This window comes from Lacerta agilis, chromosome 17 (assembly GCF_009819535.1).
Source record: "Lacerta agilis isolate rLacAgi1 chromosome 17, rLacAgi1.pri, whole genome shotgun sequence".
NCBI lineage: Eukaryota > Metazoa > Chordata > Lepidosauria > Squamata > Lacertidae > Lacerta > Lacerta agilis.
In genome coordinates this window covers 23,020,829-23,045,045 of record NC_046328.1, presented here as the reverse complement: position 1 = coordinate 23,045,045, position 24,217 = coordinate 23,020,829, and the positions used below count along the sequence as shown (strand labels likewise).

Sequence of the window (24,217 nt, the reverse complement as noted above, 5' to 3'; positions counted from 1 at the left end):
ACAGAAGCAGAAGACAGCCATTGGAAGATAAAGAAGGTCATTTATTTCTATAAACCTTTTAAAAACTGTATTACATTCTGCAAACATTTCTGTGTGCTCGGAAATTCTAATGGCCCCCAACCAGCTGTGGCCATTACTCCATGGAATCCATCTTGAACATGAAACCATGTCACTGGCACACCGTTGTCCTCTAACCGCTTCTTGTACAACAGTCCATCGTCCCGGAGAATATCATATTCACAGGTTAGAATGAAAGTCTCCGGGAGCTGGCGGATTATGTCATCCTCTGCTAGAAGGGGGGAAAACATTGTCTCAGTACCTCTTTTAAGTTGTTCATAAAGTTCTTCTGAAAATGGGGCAGGAGCTACAGGAACATGGCCCCTAGCTTTAAATTCTTCTGGAATGTTATCAGCACTTATCCATTTTTTGTATTTCTCTCTCAAATCAGGAGGGATATGGGTACCTTTCAGAATTCCGGCTACATTCATTGTCTTCCCAGTGAGATATGTCAAACCAAATTTGACAGTTCTTTTCTGGAACAAGGGAGGAATCGACTGGTTTTGCTGATAGGATGGCAAATTGAAGTCTATTCCTTGGAGGAATGGATAAACGAGGACCTGAGCTCGCACTCTTGGGAGGTCCTCTCTGGTCACCAGTTCCTGACAAATGGCTGTAGCTTTTGTGCCTCCGCTACTCTCCCCAACAATGGCAATGCAGCTGGGGTCCACTCCGTATTCCTTTGCCTTTTTCATAAAATATATTACAGCAGTTAAACAATCCAGTACAGGGGCTGGATAGGGATGCTCAGGAGCTAAACGAAACCTAAAGAGAAGGCAAGATGTCATCAACATTCATAATACACTTTGCAGCATTTTCCTGCATGACATATTGCAAGGGTGGCACCCCTAGGGTCACATTCCTTTCTATGCAACCTTCCTGGGGGCCACACGTCAGCCGTGGGTGGGACCAGAGAGCAAAATGGAAAGCAAATGTGAACTTTCCCACTGGACAAGTAGGTTGGTTCCTACACACAGCCACACAGCTTTCTCTTCCCTCAAGCAAGACACATTCACACCAGTCAGATGCCACTCAAGGATGGTGAAAAAGAGGGGCAATGGTGCAGGGTTGGGGTCTGGGCTCAGAGGGGAAATGAAGAGGCTTGGAGTACAGCATTCAGCCACTGTACCTGATTCTCTGCACCCAAATTAATGCTAGTTCAGCATCCCATTCTCAGTGGCCACTGGCCAAATCTGATTCCAACCATAGAGGCAGACTATAGCCAGCATAGCTAGGAGTCGCTGGTAGCCTTATACTCTGCCCATTTATTTAATCCCTTTTCAAAGCCATCCCTGTTGGAGGCTATCTCTGCTTTTTGTGGGAATTAGTTCCATAATTTAACTTTGCAGTGTATGGATAAGTACTTTTTCTTATCTGAATCTTCTAGCATTCAGCTTCATTGAATCTCCACATGTTCTAGAGTGTTGTTTTTTTATTAAACTTTATTCAACACTTTCACAACCAGTTTAAAAACTTTCAAAAAATCATAACAAAGGTCAATGACAAAAAAATCAATAACAATAATCAAAAATCAAAAGAAAAAGAAAAAGAAAAAGATATGTATATATATAAATATACATTTTACATGCAAAGAATATATATTTGATTCTGGCTTTACAATCTCTACCTTATTTGTCTTTCCTCTAATGCTCTTTGCATTGCTACAATTCCAAAAATATACACCCAGTACTGACTTCCGCCTTTCATACAGTTTCTGTTTCAATCTCTTTCATCCGTCTGTTTTTTTTCTTTTATATCTTATAACTTACTTAAGTTTATTTCAATTTTGATTTAAATCCTCTTACAATCTTTTAGCTCTCCACAAATTCCTTTCAGTCTAAATTCAACCAGATTGTCGATTTTAACCCTTGTTTTTTAAAGTATTCGTTCAGATATTCCTATTCTTTTTCACTAGACTTTTCGGTTTATTTCTTATTGTATCTGTCAAATTAGCTAATTCTAAATACTCACCTACTTTGCAAAGCCATTCTTCTCGGGAGGGTATGTGTTTCTCTTTCCAATTTTTGCTAGCAGTATTCTTGCCACTGAAGTGGCGTATAAGTAAACTTTTACTTTATCTTTTGGTATCACGCCATTTAATATCCCCAGTAGATATGCCTCTGGGTTTTTACAAATATTGATCTTGAGTATTTTTTTTTAATTCTTCATGTACCATGCTTCAATATTTTCCATTTCTGGGCAAGCCCACCACATGTGATAGAATGATCCTGTCTGTTCATGGCATTTCCAACATCTATTTTGGTTAGTTTTACTTATTTTAGCTACCCTGTCCGGAGATAAGTACCACCTGTGATGCTTTTCATCAGATTCTCTCTAATTAGATAACATGCTGTAAAATTAATGGTTTTTGACCCCACTTTCCCCCATTTTTTATATTCTATTTCATGTCTTAGGTCTTGTTCCCATTTCTTTATAGCTTTACCTTTTCTTCTCTCTTTACGTACCCTCCTGTTAACAGCTTATATATTTTGAGATGTTTCTCTGATTACTAAATAATATTTCCTTTTCCCAAACCAATGGTTTTTCTTCAAAGCCCCTCAATTTTTTATCTTTTTCAAATATCGTTTTTATTTGGTAAAATTCTAGCCAGCTCATGCCATTTTGTTTTAACTCTTCAAATTATTTACTTTAGTATGTTGGTTAATCTCTTCCACTAGATCCTTATAATGTAGCCAATTGTTTTTCATATTCCCTTTATGTCTGGACTGAGATTCTACTGGCGATAACCACCAGAGAGTCTTATCCATAATATATGCCTTGTTTCTTTCCCAGACGCCAAAAAGGGCGTTTCTTACTGCATGGTTGGTGAACCCTCTGTGGCACTTTGATCTTATCATAACCCGATAGCCATGCCACCTGTTATACTTTATCCCACCCTTCTAGGTCTAATAGCTCCGTATCTTTAAGTAAAATCCATATTTTAGCCAGGCCAAGCTTGCCAAATCAAAATAAACTTTAAAGTCTGGGACTCCAAATCCTCCTCTTTCTCCTGGCTCTTTTAATAGTTTAAAACTAACTCTTGGTCCTCTTTGTTGTTGTTCAGATCGTTCAGAGAATCGTGTCCGTCTCTTCGTGACCCCATGACCAGAGCACGCCAGGCACGCCTGTCTCCTTCACTGCTCTCGCAGTTTGGCCAAACTCATGTTAGTAGCTTCGAGAACACTGTCCAACCATCTCATCCTCTGTCGTCCCCTTTGTCTCCTTGTGCCCTCCATCTTTCCCAACATCAGGGTCTTTTCCAGGGAGTCTTCCTCTTCTCATGAGTGGCCAAAGTACTGGAGCCTCAACTTTCAGGATCTGTCCTTCTATAGTGAGCACTCAGGGCTGATTTCTTTGAGAATGGATACGGTTTGATCTTCTTGCAGTCCCATGGGACTCTCAAGAGTCTCCTCCTCCAGCAGCACCATAAAAAAAGCATCATTCTCTTCTTCGGCAGCCCTTCTTTATGGTCCACTCTCACTCTTCCGTACATTACTACTGGGAAAACCATAGCTTTAACTATACGGACCTTTGTCGGCAAGGTGATGTATTTGCTTTTTAAGATGCTGTCTAGGTTTGTCATGCTTTTCTCCCAAGAAGCAGGCGTCTTCTAATTTCGTGACTGCTGTCACCATCTGCAGTGATCATGGAACCCAAGAAAGTGAAATCTCTCACTGCCTCCATTTCATCCCCTTCTATTTGCCATGAGGTGATGGACCATGCTGGCCATGATCTAGTTTTTTTGATGTTTGAGCTTCAGACCCAATTTTTGCGCTCTCCCTCTTTCACCCTCATTAAAAGATTCTTCATCCTCCTCCTTTCTGCCATCAAGGTAGTGTCATCAGCATATCTGAGGTTGTTGATATTTTTTTTTTCCGCAATCGTAATTCCGTTTGGGATTCATCCGTCCAGCCTTTCGCATGATGTATTCTGCATATAAGTTAAATAAGCAGGGGAGACAATATACAGCCTTGTCGACTCCTTTCCCAATTTTGAACCAATCAGTTTTTCCATATCCAGTTCTAACTGTACTTCTTGTCCCACATAGAGATTTTCTCAGGAGGCAAATGAGGTGATCCGGCACTCCCTTTCTTTAAGACTTGCCATAGTTTGCTGTAGTCGACACAGTCAAATGCTTTTGCATAATCAATGAGCAGAAGTAGATGTTTTCTGGAACTCTCTGGCTTTCTCATAATCCAGCGCATGTTTGCAATTTGGTCTCTGGTTCCTCTGCCCCTTCGAAATCCAGCTTGCACTTCTGGGAGTTCTCGGTCCACATACTGCTTAAGCCTGCCTTGTAGAATTTTAAGCATAACCTTGCTAGCGTGTGAAATGAAGTGCAATTGTGCGGTAGTTGGAGCATTCTTTGGCACTGCCCTTCTTTGGGATTGGGATGTAGACTGATCTTCTCCATCCTCTGGCCACTGCTGAGTTTTCCAAACTTGCTGGCATATTGAGTGTAGCACCTTAACAAGCATCATCTTTAAAATTTTAAATAGTTCAGCTGGAATATCATCACTTCCACTGGCCTTGTTGTTAGCAAGGCTTTCTAAGGCCCATTTGACTTCACTCTCCAGGATGTCTGGCTCAAGGTCAGCAACCACATTACCTGGGTGTATGAGACCTCCATATCTTTCTGGTATATTCCTCTGTGTATTCTTGCCACCTCTTCTTGATGTCTTCTGCTTCTGTTAGGTCCTTTCCACTTTTGGTCCTTAATTGTGGTAATCTTTGTACGAAATGTTCCTTTCATGTCTCCAATTTTCTTGAAACATCTCTGGTTTTTCCCCATTCTGTTATTTCCTCTATTTCTTTGCATTGCTTGTTTAGAAAGGCCCTCTTGTCTCTCCTTGCTATTCTTTGGAAATCTGCATTCATTTCTTGTATCTTTTCACGATCTCCCTCGCATTTTGCTTGCCTTCTCTCCCCCGCTATTTGTAAGGCCTCATTGGACAGCCACTTTGCTTTCTTGCATTTCTTTTTCATTGGGATGGTTTTCGTTGCTGTCTCCTGTATAATGTTATGAGCCTCCATCCACAGTTCTTCAGGCACTCTATCCACCAATCTAAATCCTTAAACCTGTTCTTCCACTTCAACTCTGTATTCATAAGGAATTTGATTTAGATTGTATCTTACTGGCCCAGTGGTTTTTCCTACTTTCTTCATTTAAGCTGGAATTTTGCTATAAGAAGCTTGGTCTCTTACCTTCCCATATAAACTTTGATAAATCCCTTTCTCATTCTCTAAAGCATTTTATTCCTATAATTATTGGGATATTTTGAAATAAGAAAACATCTTAGGAAGGTTTGCCATTTTAATCATAGATATTCTGCGCCACAACGATAACTTTAGCTTCCCCCCATTTAATTAGTCCCCTTTTATCTCTTTCCATTTTCTAATGTAATTGTCCTTGAATAAATTGGTATTTTTTGTTGGTGATCCAAATCCATAAGTATTTCACTTTATTTACAATTTTTAACCCTGTAGCCTTTTCCAGTTCTCCTGTTCGCTTCTTTCCATATTTTTTACTAATAATTTTGACTTTTCTTTATTCAGCTTGAATCCCGACACCTCCCCAAACTCTGTTATTTTATTTAATGCTTCCTGAATTCCTTCCCGCAGATCTTCTGTGCTAATAACCACGTCATCTGCATATCCTTTGATCTTATACTTCTTTTAACCTATCCTAATACCTTTTAATTTGGACTCTTTTCTTATCGCACTCATGAATGGCTCTAATAGGTTATAAATAATAACGGGGACAACAGGCAACCTTGCCTCGTGCCTTTTTTATCTCAAATTATTATTTGATTTCATTATTATTAATCTAGCTTTTTTTTTTCTTATATTAGCTTTAATCCCATTCAGAATTTTTTCCTTCCAATTTCCATATTTTCCATAGTGCACTTCATAAAATTCCAGTCCAAGCTATCAAAAGCTTTTTTTTTTTTTCCTTTCCTTTTTCCTTTTTTTCCGCATCCACTAGGAAGAAAGCCAATTTTTTTACTAGGTTTTCATTTCAATGTATTCTAGTAGATCAATCACATTCTTGTATTGTTTTTAATCTGTCTTCCTGGTACTATTAGTATATTTAGATTTCTTTCAGCCTATTCGCCATCATTTCTGCAAAGATATTATAATCAACATTTAATAAAGAAATTGGTCTGTAATTTTTTACCTCTCTTTGATCTGTCCCCTGTTTGGGTAATAAGAGATTAAAGCTTCATGGCAGGAATCTGGTATTGTCCCCTTTTCTAAAATCTCATTCATTATTTTTTTGAGCACATGTTCTAGAGTTAAGAGAGAGGGAAAAACACATTTCCCTAGGCCACTTTCCACATGACATGCCTAATATGACCAACTTCTATATTTTGAATGTTTCCTTGATTTCATTTTCCATCTCAAGAAAACAACCCCAGTACTAAATCGCCTCCAGTATGTCCCACCATGCCTTCCTGTGATAAATGCTTCCCACACTTTCTGCCCCCTTTAAACCATATGGCTTTAAAGCCAAGAACTCCAGTTCACCCATCTTGGCCAGGAGGCTTCAGATCATGCACCAAAGGAGCATTTAGGCAGCGAGAGATGATGTCCATCAGGAGAGATGATGTCCATTACTGTCAGGAAGGCTTGTCTTGTAAAGGGCTCTGAAGCCCTGGCAAATGACACTTCTCCCATTGCCCAATGTACCACTGCTCTCGTTGGATGGTAAGTGTGGCTGACGGGACAGTTGGGAACAGCCTGAGCTTATTTGCCGGAGAGAAGTTCACCTTAGCTCCAGCTGCACTTTCCCTCTCAACCACAGGGCCATGTTGCCTTAGGAGAAGAATCCTAATGGCTTTTTATGTTTTGGTGTGGTGGTTTTCTGTAAAAGTAGTTTAATGTTTCTTATACGCCCAGGTGGCGCTGTGGGTTAAACAGAGTCTAATGGTTGCTGATCAGAACGTCGGCGGTTCAAATCCCTGCCACGGGGTGAGCTCCCGTTGCTCGGTCCAAAGCTCCTGTCCACCTAGCAGTTCGAAAGCACGTTAAAGTGCAAGTAGATAAATAGGGACCGCTCCAGTGGGAAGGTAAACAGCGTTTCCGTGTGCTGCTCTGGTTCGCCAGAAGCGGATTTGTCATGCTGGCCACATGACCCAGAAGCTGTCTGCAGACAAACGCCGGCTCCCTCAGCCTATAGAGCAAGATGAGTGCTGCAACCCCAGAGTCGGACACGACTGGACCTGATTGTCAGGGGTCCCTTTACCCTTTATCTTTATATGCTGCCTTGGAAGGAGTTTTGTCCTGAAAGGCAGGATATACTGTAGATAATTGCGACAGATAGAACTGGGATAGATTGAGAAGCTGCATCAACTTCTCATGGTGGATAAGGTTATCCATGGATACTAGTCACAAGGTGGATGTGCCATCTCCACTATCACAGGCAGTAATGCTTCTGAATACCATGATGTACATTGCAACTGGGGGTAGTGCTCCTGTGTCTGGGTCCTGCTTGTGGGCTTTTCATTGGGATATTTGGGTTGGCCACCGTGAGAAAGGATGTTGGGCCCTCTTTGGCCTGATCCAGCGGAGCTCTTCTTATGCTTCAAGCCAGAGGGATTGGGTCCAAAGGCATAAAAATCCAAATACAAAGGGGAACACCCATTCTAACGGTTGGCAAATTCACTATGTTGGCAAAATCAGCCTTTTTCTAGGCTCATATGGAAGGGTTAGAAACTGAGGGGAAAATACTCTTATTTTCTGCTACAACAAGCGTGAAAATACTTACTCAACACACATAACCACTGAGTCAGTTTGGTGGGCAATGGAACGGCAGATCCTTTCTGAGGTTCCTGGGGGGGGGGGAGAGAAACATATCACACAAGGCCTGCTATGAGCAATTATTTGTTACACTCCATTACAAATTTCCTTGGTCGTTCACGTTGAAATCACTGTGAGTTGAATCCACTGTGAGTTAGTCCTACTGAAAGTAAACCTGTTGAAATTAACAGATATGACCTATGCTTTCCCCCCCAGGGGGTACACAAGGGTACGCAGTACCGGAACCTCTTTTTGTTGTTGTTTAAAAGTGTGGCACTTACCTTAAGAAATTTGTGGTGAGTACTGGCATCTCTTTTTCTAGAATAAAAGGACTGGATATGACTAATATTGCTGTGTCATAAATGTCTGTTTTTTATGTCCATGGAGGCACAGGTCAATTCTGCATCCAGGGCAACTGTTTACCAGCTCCATCTGGTATGCAGGCTGAGACCCTATCTGCCCACAGATTGTCTCACCAGAGTGGTGCATGCTCTAGTTCTCTCCCACTTGGACTACTGCAATGTGCTCTACGTGGAGCTACCTTTGAAGGTGACCTGGAAACTACAACTAATCCAGAATGTGGCCGCTAGACTGGTGACTGGGAGCAGCCGCCAAGACCACATAACACTGGTCTTGAAAGACCTACTTGGCTCCCAGTAGGGAGCACAATTTTCGAGCACAATTCAAATTGTTGTTGTTGACCTTTAAAACCCTAAACAGCCTCCGTCCAGTATACCTGAAGGAGCGTCTCTACCCCCATTGTTCTGCCTAGTAGTAGCACCCACCTGTGTAACACCCTCCCACCAGATGTCAAAGGAAGAAACAACTACCAGGTTTTTAGAAGACATCTGAAGGCAGCCCTGTTTAAGGAAGCTTTTAATATCTGAAGGACTATTCTATTTTAATACTTTCTTGGAAGCCACCCAGAGTAGCTGGGGAAACTCAGTCAGATGGGTGGGGTATAAATAAATACATTATTATACCAAAATCCGCTTTGGAGGCCTGTCCTTATGGCGAAACAGGTCACTGAGAGAGGCGCCATTGTGCACAGACACGGGCTGCGATTGTCCTCTTCTGTGCAGGCACGAATGGTGACAAACCCGCCAGTTACTTCCAGGTTTGCTGTGGTGGCAACTTAGAATGTCCACGACTGGAGGCGGTTGTAAGTAGAGGTTCTACTGTACAGTGAACCATTTCAAAAACATTTCACAGAACTTACGAATGTTTCCAACCACCCCAGCACCTCCATGAAGAAAGATGATTCCTTTCCTGTTCCTAGCAGGTGATGTCTTGGGCCAATACACCCTCACAGGCACCCCATCAAAAACCAGGTCCTTTATGATCAGTTTGGGGTCCTTCATTACTGGAATGAATAAGCACATGGCCTTCATCATGGAATATCTATGGCAGATGCCCATTTTTTCCAGAAGCAGTGCCTGTTTAAAACAAAACATTTAGCATTCATAATTAGCATTATATATTTTTCCACTTACAATTTTTTAATACTTAAAAAAGTATTTTGGGACTGTCTAGTCCAGCCTTTAGAAATTATCATGACCAATACTTTGACACAAGGTGAGATACCTGGTATTTGGAAGGTGATTCCCTGCGGAAAGCCCATTTCCACCTGGACTAGGGGCAGAGCCCAGACTCACCTTGAACAGCTAAAAGAGGATCCTGGGAGGCCAGAGGGGCATTGCTGGAACACTCTTGGGATGAGGCAACTGGCTAAAATGTTTTAAAATCTTTAATTTTGGTTCCCCTGTTTTGTTTGTGTTGGGTTGGGGTTTGTTAAATGCTTTGTTGGGGTTGGTAGTTATTTTAATTTGTGTATTATTATTATTACTATTAATTATTAATTATTGTTGTTATTGTTATTATATTGATTTATAGGTTTATTTCAGTCTGTATAAGATATTCTGTTTGTTAATGTTTGATGTTTTTATGTTATATATGCTGTAAGACGCCCAGAGTGGCTGGGGAAACCCAACCAGATGGGCGGGATGCAAATAAAAAAAATTAGTATTATTATTAGTATGCCAATATCACGTTGACAGCAAAACAAGATCATGACCCAAACCCAAGTCAATAATTATAGACCTACTTCTTTGCTTAACTGTACTTATAAATGGTTTACAGCAATATTAGCAAGAATACTCAAAGAAGTGTTAAGAAACTTAATACATGAAGACCAGACAGCATTTCTGCATTATTGGCAAAGAAAAAAGACAAGGTTGTCTACTTTCACCATTATTGTTTATTTTGGTTTTAGAAGTGTTGTATAGGGATTTTAGAGAAAATGATATACAAAGCCTCCAAGTGAGTCTTCAAACGTACAAACTGAGGGCATTTGTGGATGATATGGTATTGTTTGTGGAAAACGTGATGGAAAATGTGGTTAAGGTGCTGGAAGCAATAAAGCAGCTTGGTGTTTTAACAGGATTTTCTTTTATAGGAGAAAGAAAGTAGTGGGCAGCAGAGGGCGGGAGATTAAAAACACTGTGGAAAGTGGACCAGATATCAAAATTTATTTGAACAGAAATCCCCTTTATGATTATCTCCTATTGAAGCCAGTACACTAAGGAAATTAAACATTTAGTTCATTTAAGGATTTATTTCATTGATTGATTGATTTATAAAAGCTTCCTCTGCTGTTGGACCCATTAGCCATTTGCTGCAATGATACAAAATGGAATTAACCTGTATTTGTTGGTTGACGGAATGGATAACATTACATAATTCACATATTCTAGACTTAGAAGGTCATGATAATATTTGGGGTAATTATAGAGACATACTGTTTTTTTCTGGTAATGCATGTAAAATGAAAAAGTTAGAAGAAATCCAAGACTGGGTATCAGGTTGGTTCCAATATTTTCAAATTAATGAGCATTTAAAAAAAAAATTATTCTAAATTATTTTATTGACTCTAAATGGTTGCAGCCCTTTTGGGGTGTCTTCATCCGAGTGATAAATGTAAAATAGACTTACTAGTGCCAATCCATATCCCATTGAGAAATCGTAAAGCAGTAATTTTGGGCGATGGGACAGTCCTCGAGGCAGGTGGAGCCTGGTAAGACGATAATAAGCTCCCCATGCAAACAGCAAGAAATGAATGAAAATGGTCGTATATAATATCAGCATCCACAGAGTTTCACCAAACGCCATATCCCTTCAACTCAGAGGCACAGAGACAAGGACTTCGCCTTAGTCAATGCTGGTGGCTTTTATAGGACAACAATCTATGCCACATGGAAAAGAACTCCCTAGGCCAACCCATATAGTTCTCAGTTGAGAAGAAAACAACTGGTTTAGTAATCTGGTTAAACATTGCAGCTATTCTGGATTCCCAGAAGTCACTGCTATTCCTCACACAGGGTGTGGGTACACGTTGGTGGGTGTGATTTTGCCTAACTTCTCCTCCTAAGGGAAGGTGTGCATAGGAGTTCGCCTGCCCTCCTGCACAAAATCATTGTTCCTCTTCCCTCCCTGAGGAGTTTATCAGGGATAATTAAAAGGGACAGCACATCAATGCAGGTGGGGCTGGCTGGCACAACACTGCAAAGACACCCCCCCAACAGCAGTATCACTGCAACTTACCAGAACGGTGTGGTGAAGAAAGAGGTTTGGCGTTCTGCAGGCACCAATGAGAGCCAATCCCATCCAGTCTATTGCTCATATAACTCCACTTTTCATTTATAAAGTCCATTTATTTATTTATAAAAGCTTCCTCTGCTTCCTCTGTGGTTTGACCCATTGATTGCCTCTTGCTCAATTGATGCAAAGAGGCAGAGGGAAGTCGAAATACAATGGGATTTAGTTCATTGATTGATTGATTGATTGATTGATTTATAAAAGCTTCCTCTGCTGTTGGACCCATTGGTCATTTGCTGCAATGATACAAAATGGAATCATCATGTGTTTGTTGGTTGAAGGAATGGATAACATTACAGAATTCACATATTCTAGGCTTAGAAGGTCATGATAATATTTTTGTTTGACATGCTTAATTATGGTATGAAAAACTGAAAGTACATAAAGGATTTACACATCATATAATTAGGGGGGAAATTGTATAGAATATGGGATAAATAGAAACATTTATTAGAGGGGGCGGGAACCACTTTGGCTCTCAATGTTGGAAGCTATAGCAGTAAAGAAAAATAATATTACTGAATTTATATACCGCCCTATATCCGGAGGTCTCAGGGCGGTTCACATAAAAGGGTCACAATATGATAGAATGGTGGACTGAAATTTATTAAAACAAGAGGGAGGAAAGTATAAATTTTTTAAAAATTAAGGAATTATCAGGAAAACTAATATGGATACAATATCATCATTTGAATGAAGTATTTAAGAAAGATAGGCTACAAGGGTTTGGGAAACAAGTATCACAGCTGGATAGAGACCTGATGGAATGGAATGTAAAAGTGCCGTCTATAATGTATAAAATATTAATGGGATGGGAGACAAAGGATGAGCAAGTAAAATCCCCAATGATACATTGTGCAATAGATATTGGTCATAATATAGACATGGAAGCATGGGAATGATTGTGGAATATGGATATAAAATTTACAGCATGTTATGGTTTAAGAGAAAACTATATGAAAATGATCTATCAATGGTATCTAACACTGAGTAAATTGGCAAAAATGTATAGATCTAAATCAAATAAGTGTTGTAAGTGTAAAGAGAAAGAAGGTTCTTTTTATCATGTGGTTGTCTTGTAGTAAGGTTAAAGCTTACTGGGAAATGTTATATCATGAATAGAAAAGGATATTTAAAATAACGTTTGTAAAAAGCTCAGAAGCTTTTCTTTGGGGAATTTTAGCGACAGAACTACCTAAACTGTATAGAAACGTATTCATGTATGCTACCACAGCAGCAATAATCCTAACTTGCCCCCAAATGGAAAGAAGCAGAAGTCCCAGAAAAGGAAGAATGGATACAGAAAACCTATGGAATATGCAGAAATGGGAAAACTTACTGGAAAAATAATAAACCCAGATAACAAACTTTTAATAAAAGAATGAAAATGGTTTATTGAATATTTACAGATACATAATAATAATAATAATAATAATAATATAATATATATATTATTATTACCCTGCCCATCTGGCTGGGTTTCCCCAGCCACTCTGGGCGGCTTCCAACAAAAATCAAATACAAATATCACACATTAAAAACTTCCCTAAAAAGGGCTGCCTTCAGGTATTTTCTGAATGTCAGGTAGTTGTTTATCTCCTTGACCTGTGATGGGAGGGCGTTCCACAAGGCGGGCGCCACTACCGAGAAGGCCCTCTGCCTGGTTCCCTGTAGCTTTGCTCCTCGCAGTGAGGGAACCGCCAGAAGGCCCTCAGCGCTGGATCTCAGTGTCCTGGCTGAATGATGGGGGTGGAGACGCTCCTTCAGGTATACAGGACCGAGGCCATTTAGGGCTTTAAAGGTCAGCACCAACACTTTGAATTGTGCTCGGAAACGTACTGGGAGCCAATGTAGATCTCTCAGGACCGGTGTTATGTGGTCCCGGCAGCCACTCCCAGTCACCAGTCTAGCTGCCGCATTCTGGATTAATTGCAGTTTCCGGGTCACCTTCAAAGGTAGCTCCACATAGAGCGCATTGCAGTAGTCCAAGCAGGAGATAACCAGAGCATGCACCACTCTGGTGAAACAGATAAGAACACTGGCAGGATTATTGTTACAAGCTGAAGTTTCAAAACAAATTAAGTTAATTTGGATATGCAGAAGATATTAAAAATAAATATCCATCCCTCCCTCGCTCTCTTTATCAATGTGAAGTCCCAAAATTGTCACAGCATAACTCCAGGCAGATGTTGCTACATAATATCTGCTTGAGTTTGAAGATTTAGCAAACAAGACTTCCGGTGCCGGCGCCATTCTGTGCAGTCGGGAGCCGTTTTCGTTCCGAGACGGCTCTGGTGTTTTTGGGTTTGGAGCTACTGCAACCGCGCTGCGGGCTCCTTAAAGCCACTGGTGGAGCGGCCAGTGGACTGCGGTTCTAGCGGGCGCTAGATGTGTCGCCCTGGTTCTCAGGCTACCCCTGTAAAGGGGAGGCTTGAGTGAACCGGGCAATGGCACAGCGCTGAAGAACCATTGCAGACCGAAGACACAAAGCAGCGGGATCTGCCAGTTTTGAGCGCTTGCATTTTCCTCGATTTGGATTTAAAGAAGACTCTGTAAGTAAAGGAGCTGGATTTGGATTTCTTAAAATTTCTTAAAATTTGGCTTGCGGAGGGAGATTAAAGTGAGGAAGTCCGTCTCTCTCCGTTGCGATAAGAGGACAGTAACGTCAATGAAACTGAAGCCATTTTAAACTTGTCTTGAAGTTTAACTCTGATTTCGTGTAACTTAAGAGCAGTGGCGGAGCTAGGCTCCGCGGCACCCGGGGCGGCAAAGGAAACGCCCGGGGGTGGGGCGTTGTGACGGCACATTGTGACGTCACGATGCCCGCCCCCGGGGCGTTTCCGGGAGTGCCCGCCACCGCTTCTGCAGCCCCCTTTTAAGCCGAAGAGTCCGCTTTTAAGCTCTGCGGCTCAAAAGGAGGCTGTGGAAGCGGCGGTCCGACGCTGCTGCTCCCGGGGGGACTGAGCCAGCAGCAGCGCGTGGGGCTGACAAGCGCCGGCCCCTCCTGCCACTCCCCACGCTGCCGGTCACCCCGGAGCAGCAGCGCTGCATGGACGGGTGCTCCCTCGGCCGTGCGCTGTTGCTCCTGGGGTGACGGAGGGAGCGGCAGCGCTTGGGAATGGCGGGAGGGGCTGCCGCTTGTCAACCCCATGCGCCGCCGCTTGCTCCGTCGCCCCGGGAGCAACAGCGCACGGCCGAGGGAGCACCCCGTCCGTGCAGCGCTGCTGCTCCCAGGGGTGACCGGCTGTGCTGGCCCCAAGGGTTTGTCCATGAAGCGAGGTCCCAAGTCCAGTCCTGGGTCTAGGGGTCCAAAGGAGGTCAATCCGGCGGGGAGCAAGGCAGGGAGCAGGTCAAGGTCCAAGGCAGGTTCAGGCACAAGGTTGCAGGTTGAGCACACGCTTGCAACTAAGTTGCTCACGCAACTTGGGCTGGGTCTGGCTGGCTTTTATACTGGCCCTATGCTTAGGGCGGTCCCCGATCCTCCGGAGACTCGCCTCTCCTCCGGGCCTGGAGGCGAGCACTCCTCCTGCAGACACTTAACTCCCTTCGCCTCTCTGCCCTGAGCCTCTGTAGCTCAGGAGAGGCTGGTGGGTTACTGGACCCAGGGGATGCCTCAGCTTCCTCTGAAGAGGCTGGGAGTGGAGCACCTGCAGGCAATGGGTCCTCCCTCCCATCAGGAGCCAGAGCAGACTCTGCTGATGCCTGCACCTGGGGATCCAGCACAGGTGGGGATCCTTCAGGCTCAAGCCCTGGCCCCGGCTCAGCTGGTTCTGGAGGCGGGGAATCCTGTGCAGGCTGGGATCCCTCAGGTTCAGCATCAGAGTCTGACTCCCAGGCCATCACACCATCCCCCCTCCCAGGCCTCCCCCTCAACCGAGGGGGCCGGACCAGGCTTGCTGGGGTAAGCTGCATGGAAATCACGGAGGCAGGCAGGTGCGTGGACGTTTCCCGCTGGTTCCCATGAACGATCCTCAGGCCCCATACCCCTTCCAGTCGATGAGGTATTGGAGCTTCCCCCTGCGGTATCGTGAGTCGAGAATGCGCTCCACCTCGTACTCAGGCTCCCCCTCAACCAAAACTGGCTGCGGTCGTGGATTGTCCGGGTGGAACTCGTCGGGCGGGGCGACTGGACTAAGTAGGGACCGGTGGAATACTGGGTGAACCTTGAGCGATGGAGGTAACTGGAGGCGAAACGCCACCGGCGACACCTGCGCAGTGATGGTGAATGGGCCGGCAAACCGTGCATCCAGCTTTCGTGAGGGCCGAGAAGGATGCAGGTGACGGGTAGAGAGCCACACCCGATCGCCAACATGGAGTTCTGGCCCCTCCTGACGATGTCGGTCAGCCTGGGCCTTGTATGCGTCCTTGGCCTGGCGCAGTTGCTCCATCAATAATTGTTGCTGGGACTGAAGCTCCTGAAGCCAGTCTGTCACTGCGGGGACCGCGGAAGCTGGCAGCACGTCCGGGAACAAACGTGGATGGTAGCCGTAGGAGGCCTGGAACAGGGTCTGCTGGGTGGAGGCGTTCACTGCATTGTTGTAGGCGAACTCCGCCAATGGCAAGTGATCGACCCAGTCATCCTGCTGAAAGCTGCAGTAACACCGGAGGTACTGCTCCAGCACCGCATTTGCCCTTTCCGTCTGGCCATCGGTCTGCGGGTGGTGGGCCGAAGATAGACAGACCTCCCGTCCCAAGGGTCTGGTGCAGGGCTCGCCAGAAGTGGGATGTGAACTGGACGCCGCGGTCAGAAACCACACGCTCGGGCAGGCCATGCAGGCGGAAGATGTGCTGCAAGTACAGCTGAGCCGTTTCCTTAGCTGTGGGTATGGACGGGCAGGGGGCACAGTGCACCATCTTAGTGAAATGGTCCGTGAAAACCAGGAGGCAGGTACAGTGACGAGATGGGGGCAAGTCCACCACAAAGTCCAGCGAGACCGTGTGCCAGGGACGCGGTGGGACTGGTAATGGCTGGAGCAGACCGGGGGGTCGCCCGGTAGGACCCTTGGCCCGCCGGCAGACGTCGCAACCAGCAACATAGCGTGCCACATCAGCCTTCAGGCGGGGCCACCAGAACTCCCGGCTTACCAGATGGGTGGTCCGGTACCGCCCAAAGTGCCCTGCTGCTGGGGCATCGTGGGACATCTGGAGAACCTCAGCCCGCAATGGTCCTGGTGGGATGTATAGACGACCCTGGTGCAGCAGTAGGCCCTGGTGCAGGGCCAGCCCCGGATATCGAGGGCATGACCCGTCAGACAGTTCCCGAAGCCGTTCCTGTGCCCAAGCATCGACCCGTTGCTGTTCTCGCACCCGAGCCTGCAGCGGCTTGGCCTCCTGAGTGGCCAGGAATGCGGCTGGTGGTAAGATAGTTGTCGGTACTGCCTGCTGTACAGTGTCTGCGACGTCCTCAGGTTTCCGGGACAGGGCATCCGCTTTCCGGTTTTGGGAGCTAGGGATGTAGCGGATCCGGAACTGGAACCGGGAGAAAAACAGCGCCCACCGGATCTGCCTTTGGTTCAACTTGCGGGTGGTCTGGAGGTACTCCAGATTCCGGTGGTCCGTTCTCACTTCCACCAGGTGTCGTGCCCCCTCCAGATGATGGCGCCAGACCTCAAAGGCCACCTTGATGGCCAGTAGTTCCCGCTCCCACACGGTATAGTTACGCTCCGCCGGAAGGAGCTGCCGGGAGTAGTAAGCGCAGGGTAACAGTGGCGCATCGGGTCCGTGTTGCTGAGACAGGATGGCACCGAGAGCCGTACTGGAGGCATCAGTCTCCACCACGAAGGGACGAGAGGGATCAGGGTGCTGTAAAATCGGCGCCCTCTGGAAACAGGCTTTCAACCCCTGAAATGCCACTTCAGCCTCCTCATCCCAGGAGAAGGGCGTCTTGGGGCGCAGCAGTCGGGTTAATGGGGTGGTGCGATGAGCATAATCTGCAATGAAGGTCCGGTAATAGTTGGCGAACCCTAGGAACCGCTGTAAGTCCTTGCGGTTCCGGGGCGCTGCCCACTCTCGAACCGCAGCCACCTTCCCAGGGTCCATCTGCACCCCGTCAGGGGAGAGTCGGTGTCCAAGGAAGTCCACTGACCGCTGGTGGAACTCGCACTTGCTGAGCTTGGCGTACAGGCGGTGCTCCCGCAAGCGCTGCAACACGGACCGAACATGACTCTCGTGACGGGCTGGGTCACGGGAATAAATCAGAATATCATCTAGGTACACCACCACGTATTTGTCTAGCAAGTCCTGGAACACGTGGTTGATGTACCGTTGAAACACGGCGGGCGCGTTGCATAATCCGAACGGCATAACCAGGTATTCAAACTGCCCATACCGGGTCCCGAATGCAGTCTTCCACTCGTCCCCAGCACGGATCCGAATCAAGTTGTAGGCCCCTCGGAGGTCCAGTTTGGTGAACATCTGCGCCCCCTGCACCCGCTCCAGCAATTCTGCAATAAGGGGCAAGGGGTACCGGTCTGGGATGGTGATCTTATTCAGGGCCCGGTAGTCATGGCAGAGGCGAAGCTCCCCACACTTCTTCTTAACGAAGAGTACAGGAGCGGCAGTGGGTGAGGTAGAGGGTCTAATGAACCCACGTTCCAGGTTCTTGCGAAGGAAGTCCTGCAAGGCTTCACGCTCTGGCTCCGAAAGAGAATATAGGCGGCTCACAGGCAGGGGCGCCCCAGGCTGTAGGTCTATGCCGCAGTCGAAGGACCGATGAGGCGGCAGCTTGTCTGCTCCCTGTTCCTCGAACACGTCTAAATAGTCCTGGTACACGGCAGGGAGCGTTGACACAGCCTGCCCCATGGGGGCAGCTGCTACTAACTCGGACTGAGCACGGGAACCCGGGTCTGGGAAGCGTACAGTCCGATTGACCCAGTCGATCTGAACATTGTGTGACTCCAGCCAGTCCATCCCAAGCACCAGGGGAAACCGGGGCATGGTGGCAATGTCCAGGGTTCGCACCTCCCGGTGCTGCTGGTAGCACAGGACCAAGGGCTGGGTCTCCCGAGTAACAGCGCCCGAGCGTAGGAGCCGTCCGTCAATTGCCTCCACCTGTACTGGTTCCGGCTTGTTCTGAAGCGGCACCTGATGCTGAGTGGCGAAGGCAGAGTCCATATAGGAGCGGGTTGCCCCCGAATCCACCAGAGCGTGGGTGAGAATCCAGGGCCCACCGGGGGGGTATAGACGCACCGGTATCATGAGGTGTTGCAATTCCACTGGTGAGGGCCCATCATGCGATGCTTGGGTCCCCAGGTAGCCTGGGCCATCGGCTACTGGGGTTGGCAGTTTTCCCTGCGGCTGGCGTTTCTCAGGGCAGGTTCGGGCGTAGTGTCCACTCCCACCGCAGTAGAGACACAGGTTCCCCTCCCGACGCCGAGTCTTTTCCGAGGGGGAGAGGCGAGGCCGCGCTGCCCCGAGCTGCATCGGCTCCTCCAATGACTCAGCTCTGGCCACGGAACTGCAGGGAATCACCGGCGCCGGGAGCCCGGAGTGCCGGCGGCCCCGGGCCTGGCGACGGTCCTCCAACCGATCGTCTATCTGCAGACTCCGTTGGATGAGGGCATCCAGTGTGGCAGGGCGATCCAACGTGGCCAGCTGATCCAGTATCTCGTCTGAAAGTCCCTCGAGATACTGGTCCCGCAGGGCAGAGTCGTTCCAGGTCAAGTCCTGCGCCAGCAGCCGAAATTCCGTGGCGTAGGTGGCCACTGTGGACTTGCCCTGTTTCAACCGCCGAATTGCCCGATTGGCTTGACTCCCCTTCTGAGGGTTGGCGAACGTGGTTTCCAGATGATTGCAAAACCCCGTATAGTCTGTCAGCAAGGGGGAGTCTTGCCGGAGCAGCGGCAATGCCCACTTGGCCGCCTGGTCCTTCAGCAAGCTGATCAGGAAGTGCACCTTGGTGCGGTCGTCAGGGAAATCCCGAGCTCGCCCCTGAATATACAGCTTGGCCTGGGCGAGAAACATGGGAAAGCTGGCTGGGGACCCATCAAATTTCTCTGGCAGGGCCACTGGGTACTTGCCAGGAGCTGGGGCGGCGGCCCCAGGAGCCGGTAGGGCATCCAAACGCTGCTGAAGCGCCGTAACCGCATTGCTAAGCTGCTGCACGGTGTGGGTCAAGGCCTGGTTCTCCTGGGCCAATGCCACTAGCGCAGCCGCCTGGTCAGCCATGGCTACTAGTTCCTCCCGAACGCACCCCAGCGAAGGGGGAGTGCGGGTGTGGCGTGAGCAAACTGTGCTGGCCCCAAGGGTTTGTCCATGAAGCGAGGTCCAAGTCCAGTCCTGGGTCTAGGGGTCCAAAGGAGGTCAATCCGGCGGGGAGCAAGGCAGGGAGCAGGTCAAGGTCCAAGGCAGGTTCAGGCACAAGGTTGCAGGTTGAGCACACGCTTGCAACTAAGTTGCTCACGCAACTTGGGCTGGGTCTGGCTGGCTTTTATCTGGCCCTATGCTTAGGGCGGTCCCGATCCTCCGGAGACTCGCCTCTCCTCCGGGCCTGGAGGCGAGCACTCCTCCTGCAGACACTTAACTCCCTTCGCCTCTCTGCCCTGAGCCTCTGTAGCTCAGGAGAGGCTGGTGGGTTACTGGACCCAGGGGATGCCTCAGCTTCCTCTGAAGAGGCTGGGAGTGGAGCACCTGCAGGCAATGGGTCCTCCCTCCCATCAGGAGCCAGAGCAGACTCTGCTGATGCCTGCACCTGGGGATCCAGCACAGGTGGGGATCCTTCAGGCTCAAGCCCTGGCCCCGGCTCAGCTGGTTCTGGAGGCGGGGAATCCTATGCAGGCTGGGATCCCTCAGGTTCAGCATCAGAGTCTGACTCCCAGGCCATCACACCGGCGTTGCGTGGGGAGTGGCGGGAGGGGCCGCCGCTTGTCACCCCCACCCGCCGCTTTTCACACCTGCCACTAGGGGCGTACCGCCCCCACCGCACCCCCCCTAGCGACGCCCCTGCTTAAGAGTCCCCTGTATTTGGGGTAAAACTAAGACTTTGATTGATTTCTTCCTGTGGATTACAAATAATTAGGGGATACTATTAACCCTCTGGCTAAGGGTCCCTAGTTGGTTCGGTAATGGCGGCTGCTGACCGGCTGGCGCAGCTAGAAAAGTACTGATACTTCATTACTTCCGCCCAACTAATTCCCACGGACTCTGTAAACCCAGCAATGACACCAATCCAGGAGAGAATACTGTTGGAACTGAGATCATTTCAAACACTTCAGCAAAACCTTGCAGAAAAGTTTACCCAGATTGCAGCAACTTTGGAAAACTCTGACTTATGCTCACTTAAAGGAGAGGAGGGAGTGAAAGTGGATCCTGTGGAATTTTTGGAGGATGAATCGGCACAGGCTTTTGAACAAGAGGGGCTCCCTTTGTGTGAGAGGCAGGGAGCCCCCAACGGGAACATTATAGAGGACTTTTGGGGTGGCAGCCCAGAAGTTCAAGAAGTTCAAGAACAACAGGGAATCCGACAAAAATTTGAGAGTGGGAAAATGAAACTTTGTTATCACTTTACTGTAACAAGTTACAAAGAAGAATGCTACACTCTGGAGAAGAAGTTACTTCTGAAGGGAAGTGCAGAAGTGAAAGGGAAAGAAGTTGAATCAACTCTGGATGAGATAACAGAAGAAGGAGAATCTGGACTGGTGGAAGGTTGGGGGGGGAGACTGTGGGGGTGTGGGAAAGTTGGAGAATGGGAAACAGATGAGTAGGAGAGGGGTGGGGTAATGGGTGAATTATTAGAAAGGGAGGATTGACCATGGTACCCGACACCAGAGGGAAAATGGAATATGAGACTGGAAGAAATATTTAGGAATAGGTTAATTTGAGTTTTTAATAGATTGGGAATTGGAATCAGAAGATATATAGGCTATAGTATAACTAAGTTAAGTTAAAAAGGATATAAGAGGTAGTGAGGGGTAATTTGAGGTTGGTTTGACAGGAAAACTTTTTTCTTTTTCTTTTTGAAGTTAAGATGTGTTGAAAAATTAAGAATTAAGATTTAAGATATGTGTAGGATTTTATGACTAAGATGAGAGGGTGAAAAGGAGATTTTACAATGTTACAAAGTTACTAAAAGAGGTTTGGAAATGAACGCAGAGGAGAGGACGGGAGGAGGTTCCAATGGAAGTTAAAAAACTAGGGAAAGACAATGAGATTTTTGTTTTTTTGTTTTTGTAGTATTTTTGTATGTTTGTAGAATGTAGTTTTTGATGTTTGTTTTTTTCTGTTATTGTTTGTATTTGTCTTATTGGAAAATTTAATAAATTTTTTCAAAAAAATAAATAAATGAAGATTTAGCAAACAAGAAACATTTGTGCAGAAAGCTAAACTATACCCACATTAGACAGAATTATAGTCAAACCCAGATACCCGGACACACAAAAGGCAACACATTATGCTACTCTCTCCATATCAGGCGAACAAGCAAGAAGATGCCATTGGATCTCACCATCCTCTGATCACTTGAATTCAAACTTTGAGCTACCAAGGAGAACCCTGGAATGTCACCCAGGCCAGTAAGTCATTGAACAAACAGTTGCAAGCAGTACATGCAGAGCAGGTGGTAAGAAGTGGGTGGTCAGGGCAACCCTCTGCTGCACCCTGTCTGCTGGGGGCTCCTGGAGAAGGACTGATCATCCTAAGGTCCAGCTGGGAAGGGCAGGGGGCTATATACCCTTCACAAATTAGGGTCATGATACCTGAAGGAACTCTGCACATGGGCCTATTCAGACCAGACATGTGCACCTGAAAACAGACTGGGATCTACTGGGCACGGATGAGATATGCATCTGTTGCCAAGTGCCAATCTATGTCCCAACAGACACTATTGGTACTAACTGAAGTTTTGAAATTCAACTCCATGCATAACACATTGCAGTAATCCAAATGGAAGGTTGCCAGTGTTAGTTTTGAGATCAAGATAATGCAGCAGGCCAGCATCTATTTGTCCTCCCCCCCCAGCCCCCGCTCCTCTTTCTCCATTTGGTCTCCTTCCCCCCTGCTTCCTCAGCACTTCCCTCCATCTGCAGCAGGCTGCTTCTTTCTGTCCCTCCCGACTTTCCGTCTTTCTATCCAGTGGTGCCAGGGTGCCTGGAGCTGATAAGGAAGGTGAGGACCCGCATCAGGAACAGGAGTGGGCGGCCAGCAGGAGGAGAGAAAGGGTTTCTGGGTCGCCTCTTGCAAAGAGCATGCAAAGGACGGACCCAACAGACAGGGGCGGAGGAAGGGGTGTGTGGTAGGTGCGGGCCGCCCAGGGTGTTACCACTGACACCTGCAGTGTGCCCAAGCCACGCATCTCTCCAGGGTGGCTAGTAGACTAGAAGGATCCCTGATATGTCTGGCTGGCCCAACACCAGGCACAGATCCTCTAAGTCATGGGTAGACAAACTAAGGCCTGGGGGCCAGATCCGGCCCAATTGCCTTCCAAATTTGGCCCGCGGACAGTCCGGGAATCAGTGTGTTTTTACATGAGTAGAATGTGTCCTTTTATTTAAAATGCATCTCTGGGTTATTTGTGGGGCATAGGAATTCGTTCATTTCCCCCCCCCCCAACTATATATATAATCCACCACCACCACCTCCCACAAGGTCTGAGGGACAGTGGACCAGCTCCCTGCTGAAAATGTTTGCTGACCCCTGCTAAGTCCCTCTGTGATGGACAGCAAAGCCAGACCGGAGTTTGGTGACGCAGTTCCTCAGAATTCCACCAGAGGGCTGGAGCCTCTCTGAATGAGTACTAAGCCAGAGTGGGAGGAGCAGCACTTTGGGAGGGAAAATAAAAGGAGCAGTTTCTGAGGGAATTTTTAGACTGGGCTTGATTTGAGTGTCTTGGGAGAGTTTTATGCCAGGAGCTAGCTGGAGGGCTGACTTTGAGCCAGGAGAAGTAGAAGCTACATGGGTCTCATTCCAGTCAGGAGGGGAGAGATCTTCTAGAAAGAGAAGACTCCCAAACCAGTAACAAGGGGTGTGGCAACCCCCAGGGTCTGTTATACCATTTACTTCAATAAGAGTATGTAAGCGCAGTCAGTAACATTGGAAGATAAGGACGTATCAAGGACGGCAGGCAGGAAGTCACTGAAACAGAATTGTATTAATTTGTTATAATTCTTAAAATTGGGTTAAAATCTGGAAAATCAATTAAAAAAATAAGTGATGAAGAAGTTCCAACAAAAGGGGAGCGGACGTTAAAACTATTGGACTACATGGAGATGGCGAAAATAGGAGACCAAAAAGACAAAATGTTTGTGGAGGAGTGGAGATCCTTTTCAGACTATCTGAGACAATATTATAGTCAAATGAAATCACAGGCAGGACTGGAAATATAAGCAAAGGAAGGAGAACGATAAAGGAATCTAAAGTTGTATATTTGTTATAGAAATGAGTATTACATTTAGTAGATAAAGGATTTGAACAGAAACATCATGGAAGTAAGGATGAGGAGTAAAAATGTTGAGGGAATATTCTATTGAAACTGAATTGAATTTGTTAAATTGGATGAAAACAAATAAATAAATAAAATATGTAAAATAAATAGAACAAAATGCTGCATGAAGTGAGCCAATGACTTGATCCAGTAGGGCTTTGCTTATGTATTTATAGAGCCCATGGTCATTTTAATAAATTAAACAGAGTAGAACTTTTGATCAGAGTTTTTATTTTTACTTCAGGATTGGCACAATTAGGAACAAAAATTCCCTGCATAGAAGCAGAAGAC

At 46.6% G+C, this 24,217-nt stretch overlaps 1 protein-coding gene across 2 annotated transcripts; it reads right to left on the bottom strand.

The window, feature by feature from the left end:
• LOC117038977 (arylacetamide deacetylase-like 4) lies at positions 1 to 11,072 on the bottom strand. Of its 2 annotated transcripts, XM_033135989.1 has the most exons (4): positions 10,849 to 10,897; positions 9,077 to 9,293; positions 7,826 to 7,889; positions 1 to 822 (listed from the first exon to the last, which is right to left on the bottom strand). In XM_033135989.1, the coding sequence occupies exons 1-4, from the start codon at positions 10,867 to 10,869 to the stop codon at positions 48 to 50; spliced, it is 1,077 nt and encodes a 358-aa protein (XP_032991880.1). In that variant the 5' UTR covers positions 10,870 to 10,897; the 3' UTR covers positions 1 to 47. The 2 variants fall into 2 exon arrangements, with proteins under 2 accessions (XP_032991880.1, XP_032991881.1); XM_033135990.1 differs by lacking the exon at positions 9,077 to 9,293 and having other exon boundaries at positions 10,849 to 11,072.
• Positions 11,073 to 24,217: the final 13,145 nt, after the last annotated feature.